The 6,926-nt window shown below is 22.3% G+C and overlaps 2 protein-coding genes across 2 annotated transcripts; both read right to left on the reverse strand. All coding sequences in view use genetic code 6, as the record gives it.

Moving 5' to 3' along the window:
• Positions 1 to 974: 974 nt before the first annotated feature.
• On the reverse strand, positions 975 to 3,092 carry TTHERM_001663099 (kinase domain protein; the record flags this gene model as incomplete). The annotated part of the gene is made up of 8 exons (XM_012796376.1): positions 975 to 1,220; positions 1,281 to 1,338; positions 1,385 to 1,686; positions 1,858 to 1,980; positions 2,047 to 2,105; positions 2,165 to 2,341; positions 2,431 to 2,772; positions 2,954 to 3,092. 8 exons carry the CDS (start codon positions 3,090 to 3,092, stop codon positions 975 to 977), a joined length of 1,446 nt encoding a protein of 481 aa, XP_012651830.1.
• Positions 3,093 to 5,047: 1,955 nt separating this feature from the next.
• On the reverse strand, positions 5,048 to 6,769 carry TTHERM_01663100 (regulator of chromosome condensation (RCC1) protein; the record flags this gene model as incomplete). The annotated part of the gene is made up of 2 exons (XM_001029248.1): positions 5,048 to 5,330; positions 5,391 to 6,769. 2 exons carry the CDS (start codon positions 6,767 to 6,769, stop codon positions 5,048 to 5,050), a joined length of 1,662 nt encoding a protein of 553 aa, XP_001029248.1.
• Positions 6,770 to 6,926: the final 157 nt, after the last annotated feature.

A 6,926-nucleotide genomic window follows, 5' to 3' on the forward strand; every position in this document is an offset into this window, starting at 1 on the left:
AAATCATTCTAAAATATTAATTAATTACTCCCTATTTTGAATATGAAAGTTAATTCAGCATTTATTTTCTCATCAAAAATCATTCTAAAATATTAATTACCGACTATTTTGAATATGAAAGTTAATTCAGCATTTATTTTCTCATCAAAAATCATTCTAAAATATTAATTAATTACGAGCTATTTTGAATATGAAAGTTAATTCAGCATTTATTTTCTCATCAAAAATCATTCTAAAATATTAATTAATTACTAGCTATTTTGAATATGAAAGTTAATTCAGCATTTATTTTCTCATCAAAAATCATTCTAAAATATTAATTACTTGCTATTTTGAATATAAAAGTTAATTTAAGCATTTTCTGATAAAAATGTTACATGCTATTTTGAAAATATAAGTAAATTTAGTATTTTTTAAGGAAGGGATGAGAGATTACAATCTATATTAGAGAAATAGATAAATAAAGTAATAGCTATAGATAAAAATGAGACCCTCTAAAAGAATATGGTTATAAATTTATGATCATGATTTTCAAAGTAATTTACTTCCTTTTTAATAAAAAATAAATATTTTGATATATTGAAATTGACTGAATAAAATTACATCTTTTTTTGTGTGCTAAAATAGGTTAAGATAATTTAAAAAGGATAATTAAAGGGTGATAAATATACTTGCTATTGGAATATGATATTATATTAATTTCTAGCAATTGAAGGAATTTACTTTCTAAAGAATTTTTAATGGAAGATTATTAAGGTTTTACAAATAAATTGAAATAAATTACTAGCTATTCAATTTTTTTAATTGAATGATAACTTTTTAGTTAATAAATGACTTTTGGAAAGGAATTAATTACATGCTATTTTTTATTATATTAAAATTAATTAATTTTTTTGAAGTAAACTGATGAAAAATGTATACTTTCTTTTTAATAATATTTTTATTGGTTTCTGTTAAAAACTTATTTCTTGAATTCAAAGTTAGTTTTTTTCTTGGGAATTCATCTTTCTTTTCTTTTCCTATTTATTAATTTCTTAAAAAATAATATGTTACTAATTCGTGTTCATCATCGTTGGCATCATCTTAATCTAAGGTTGATTCATTAACTAATTTTAAGATTATTCTAATTAGGTTAATAAAGCTTTAATTGTTTTTTCTTATTCACTAATTTTTTATTCTAGTTAAAGATTTATTTTCTATAATTCTTCTATTTTTGCCTCCTTTTTTACGAATTTTTTTGAATAAATTGAGGATATTTTGAGTAAAAATAAAAAATTAACATATTATCTTTTTTGATGATCTTCTTTCAACTCTTAGTTTAAGGTCTGTTCATTTTTACTTTAAAAAATTTAACGAAAGAGTAGATTAAAATAAACAAACATACATGATTGGATAAAACTTGTTTGAAAATTCTTTAACAAACTCAATTTCATTTTTGAGTGAACTTGTGAACTGTTGAGTGTTTCCATCTATCATCTCAATAAGCATGTCATCTAACTAAAATTCAAAAGAAATAATTCCCTTTAAAATAATTAAAGCCTCTTTAATAGGCATTCTATTCTTTGGAACAAAATTAGTTAATCCTTCAATAATATATTTAAGCTATTTGTGATAAACAAAATTTGTAAATTCACCATCATAATTTAATTGCTTGTGCTTATTTAATGCTAAACTAATATTTATTCCCTAGACCATTGTATAAATTAGATATCCTTTTAATAATGTATGCAAATAAAAATAAATATTATATTTTTTATTTAATTTAATACCTAAAGAACATGCTTCACTCTGTTTAAATTAATAAGCATAATAATAATTTGATTTTATTAAAATAATTTTTTTTAAATATTTATTTACTCTGTTGCTTGGCTATAGTCTCACATTGACACCTAATTTTAAATATTCATCATGATAAACCTTACCTATATCTGAATCAGCTGGATCATAACACTCTGGAGCTTGATACAAGAAGTTTCCCATCTTTCATTTTTTGAAATTTATTATAATTATACCACTTTAATTTCTGATAAAAAAATATGTTCATACATATTGATTGATTGCATAGCCAGATTTATATGTTAGGTTATCTGCCATACCAAAATCAGCTATTTAAAATATTTTATAGAAAATCAATCAAGCTTGTTAGTGTTTGTTAACAATTTACAAACAACTGCATTTCCATGGTAATCAATTAAGATATTATCCATTTTCAGATCATTAACAAGGCAGTTCTTAGAGTGAATGTAGTAGAGACCTTGAGCAATGTCATTAGCATATTTGATTGCTGATATTTCATTCAGTCTTTTGTTTTAGTTCCTTTCTAAAATTTAGGTGAGAGTTCCTTTTTATTTATAGCATTTATTTTGCATTAAAAACTTTCAATTAAACGGTTTTATTAATTTTAAAGTAAATGAATATTAATATTTGTACCTTAACACTCAGTTAGAACTAAGTAACTGAATTGTTTTCCTTCAAATTAATCTAAAAGACTGACTACGTAAGGAGAGTCTCCACATTTTTTAAGTATTTCTATTTCTTGTCTCACTGTATTGCTATTATCTTCGTCAATATTTCCTTCAGGATCTCTAACTTAAACACCTTTGATAGCATACCTCATTTTAGTTTTCGAATTCTTTGCTAACAAAACTAATCCCTATGCTCCTTATCCTAAAAATCTAAAATCAGAGTAGCCTTTATTAGTTAATTCGTTTTTCATAGTCTTATAAATTGAAGCTTATTAAAGCTTTAACTTAGGTTCTTAAATATCAGAAACTTTTATTAATTAAGATTAAATTTGATTAGAATCAAGACAGGATAAATTATTAAATTTATGTTTTGAATTTATTTTATTAATTAAATGTTTTAATAATTTCTGTATGCAAGTTTTATCAATATATATTAATAATTATGAATCTCTTCATAAAAAATTAATATTAATTTAATCATTTTTTACTGACTAACTCAGGTTTATCGAGCATTTAGACACCTTTCATTTTGTACATCTCTTTGATTTTTTTCCTGTTTTGAAGATGCAATGCAAGCTTATATTTAGCTTCTTAGAATCCTTCAAGATTTTAGCTGATTGTTTCCATTTTTTAATGTCTCAATATTTTTTTTTCTAACAAATTAATTTGAATTAATTAATTATTTGCCAATAAACAAAATTCATTAAGTTTTTAAATGATTATTTTTTGTTAAAATCTGATGTAAATTAATTAAATCATCTCTAAAAATAATATTTGAAATATTAAAATTTCAAAAATACGCATTAAATAATATTAGATCATTTTATGAATAAGATTTAAATATCCCAACTTGCCATCATCTCAATCACAAAATATTGCAAAATGACATAATAAATAAAGTTAGCATACTAACACGTAAGATAAAGCAAGAATGAAAGAAAGAAAACAAAAAAACAATTCATAGCTTTAATAATACAATGAAGTAAAGAAGCTTACAACTTAAGCTGTTAGCTATTATTGCAGTAATTTGGTATCTATTTTGTTTACTAGTTTAAGCTAAATAATATTTATCATTAATATTTTTCTATGTTTTCTTAATAGTAAAAATATGAATAAATGGCACAATAATTTTAAAGTAGCAAAACCAAAATATAATTTAAAACATAGATCATTAAATAAATGAAGCTTAGATGTCAAAATTTTTGTAAATTCTGCTCTAAAATACAATAAAATTTAGAACTATAAATATATAATAACATTTTTGTGCCTACTTTCTAAACTAGAACTTATTAAAAGACCCTTTTCTTTTATAAATAAAATTTAAATATGGTCAAGCATTATCTTATTTTTTAATATTGAGAGCCAATCAACAAAGCAAATATGTAATTGTTGAAATAAATACAATAACAAATGTATATTAGACAAAATACCTCACCATTTTTATAAAAACAACAAAAAGTAGGTAAAATATAAATAGTATTCATATTCTTTGAAGTTTCCACAAAAAATTTATTCTTGAATAAAGGATTTGCGGATAATAAATATATATTTGATATGTAGTGCCAATAACTTGAAAAATATGCTCAAAAGATAGCTAAGTTAATATTATTTTGTACGTTAAAACTACTCTAATAGTAAAAATAATATGCAAATAAGCTGTATTCTTTACTGAAATAACCATAGTACTCGTAATATTAATATAGAGCAAATTTATGTCTTTTTTTGAATATGGCAAATAAATTACAAAAAAAGCTACTTTTCACATGCTTTATTTAATTATAAGAGTATTTATATAGTTAAATATGCAACTATTTTAGCAAAGTTTAGTTATAAAACCTTCTATCCCCTAAGTATTCTTTTTATTACAAGAAATGGTCTTCTATCTATATCAAAATAATAAATAGTGAGCTATTAGAATATTTAATAGAATCTTAATTTCCCTCCTTGTTTTGATTAAATATCTTTTTGATTTTTCTTTAAGTAGAGTTTTATATAAAAGAAGACGCATTTATGTCATAATTAATCTAGTTTACACCAAATTAAATATTTGAATGGAATAATTGAATAGTCAAAAAACAATATGGATGAAAAATAAATTCTTAAATTTTAATTATGAATACTAGCAATATGAGAAAAAAAATAAACGAAGAGGTTATAATCAGGGTTTTCAATTTTTCAGGTTAGGTTCGAAACCTATTTCGATACCTTTTTTTATTACTTTAAAATTTCTTTGAATTTATTATATAATATTTATTATTCTACTAAATATTTATTTCATAATAGAAAAATAATGATTTAAGAATAGAAATATGATCAAAAAGAGCGTGAAGTTTAAATTAGCTCTATCGATTAAAATATATATATAATAATAAATTTAATTCTATTATAAATAAGTATATTAATGTTATTCTATTGTATTGCATAAGCAATTTATAAATATATATGCTTATGTAAAACAAGTAAATAAATATATAAACATACATATATACATGAATTAATTAAGATATCTGATAAGCAAAGCCATTTCTTTAAATTCATTACAAAATAGATACATAAAGAGTATTTTTAGTTTTGAATATTTATCATAAATCTTCATTAATTTAATATGGCTAATTATTTCTATTAATCAAGCTCAATTAATTTAGTTTCATCGTTAGCTTTTTTGATGCGTTTGAATTAGAAAAAGGGCTTGAAGGGTTGATTTAAATTTAGAGGTCTTTCATATCAATGATGTTATATTAATTATTTTGATATTATTCGTTATTATGGATTAAATTTATAAAATCCTGTGAAACAGATACTTTGCTGCTTTAAAACTGGCTAGAAAGCTTCGAATTGTTTTCTTACTTTACAAATTAGTTGTTCCTTTTTATATATTGGAAATATAAAGAATAAATTAAATAATAAATAAACAATATTTTTTACATTTAAATGTTTTCTTTATCATCTACCGGATCAGCAAACGTTTGCATGTTTTTCACTTAGGAATTGGAAATATCAAGGACATTATTGTTCTATCCATTTTCATTAATCGTTATGAAATTTTCAAGTAGAGTTTCATATTGCTGATTTATTTAATTAAGCTGCTATTAATTACCTTTATCTTAAATTGTTTCTAAACTTTGATAATTATAAATTTATTTGAGCAAAGCTTCACACTTCATCTCGTAGGTTTTTTTGTTCATATCTATTTCAAGGAGTAGTAGTTCATTTTTCTTTTGCAATGATTTGCTTTTTTTCGTGAGGTGATCAACTCTAATTTATAAGTTTACATTTTTATTTTTTTCTTCTGAGAGCTATTTTTTAAGCGATTTGTTTTCTTATTAGGATTGTTCTAACTGCTTTTAGATCAAATCATATTTTAATTGAATGTCTTAGATTTTTCCCACAAATGAGTTGTTTTATTATTGTAGATGATCAATTTTGTTTTAAGAATATTGAATTTGGCTGTTGATTTGATTTTGTTGTTAATAAAAGCTTTGAGAAGTTTTGTCAAAGACATCTTTTAAGCATGTCAATTATTCATTTTATAGTTAACAATTATTTTATAAATTAGAATTGTTTTCTTTCAATACTTCTGATTAATTAAATGCAATTTCACTTAAATTTAAAATATTTTAATCTTAATTATTATATTATATATGATGATCGATACTTTAATTTTTATAAGGTTAACTTAACTGAATAGATTCATTATGCTTCATGTTAATTAGGTTACTTTGCATAGCTTCTTGCTTGAAATTGCCAGGGATGCTTTAACTTACAACATTAACTTATTGATTACTTTAGAATCTATTGATATTTTTGACAGAAAAGTCTGCTGATTCAGTAAGAACTCTGTGATTAGTAAAATAATTTGGTAAAATTTGATCTAATTTGATCATTCCTTAGTTTTTATTCGACATCTGCTTAACTTATTCTGTTTCACACCTTTCAATTAAAGCATTATTACCTTGGGTATTTAATCTTAAATTCTTTTTTTGTTAAATTTCTTATTGTTATCTATTTTAGCCATTATTTAAGCAAGCACTTATGCTTCTGTTGTTTTTTTTAATTTGCTAATTATCGAAAACTTTATTTTATTCTTCGAACGAATCTATTTGTAAAATATTCTAGCTAAAGCTACTGTTGGTACTTTACCTTTTTTATTGAATCTAATCAGTTTATTAATAATAATTATTATTAAAATTAAATTCATTTTCTTGATTATTTTCTTATATTTAATTCTTGTTTAGAACAGAGGGATAGTCGCTTTAGAATTTTTAAATTTACTAAGAAAATTAGTTGATTTGTTCAGCGAGCATTTAATGTTTTTTGTTAATTGAAGTTCTATGCTAACTTGAAATGAATGAATTTTTATGTGAATTAAATTGACTGCAAATATCTTCTTACTCGTTATTAAATGTATTATTAACAATATTCTATCGATTCGACAATACTGCAAATGAAAAGTGTTATCCA

Source organism: Tetrahymena thermophila (genome assembly GCF_000189635.1).
Source record: "Tetrahymena thermophila SB210 genomic scaffold scf_8254741, whole genome shotgun sequence".
Taxonomy (NCBI): domain Eukaryota; phylum Ciliophora; class Oligohymenophorea; order Hymenostomatida; family Tetrahymenidae; genus Tetrahymena; species Tetrahymena thermophila.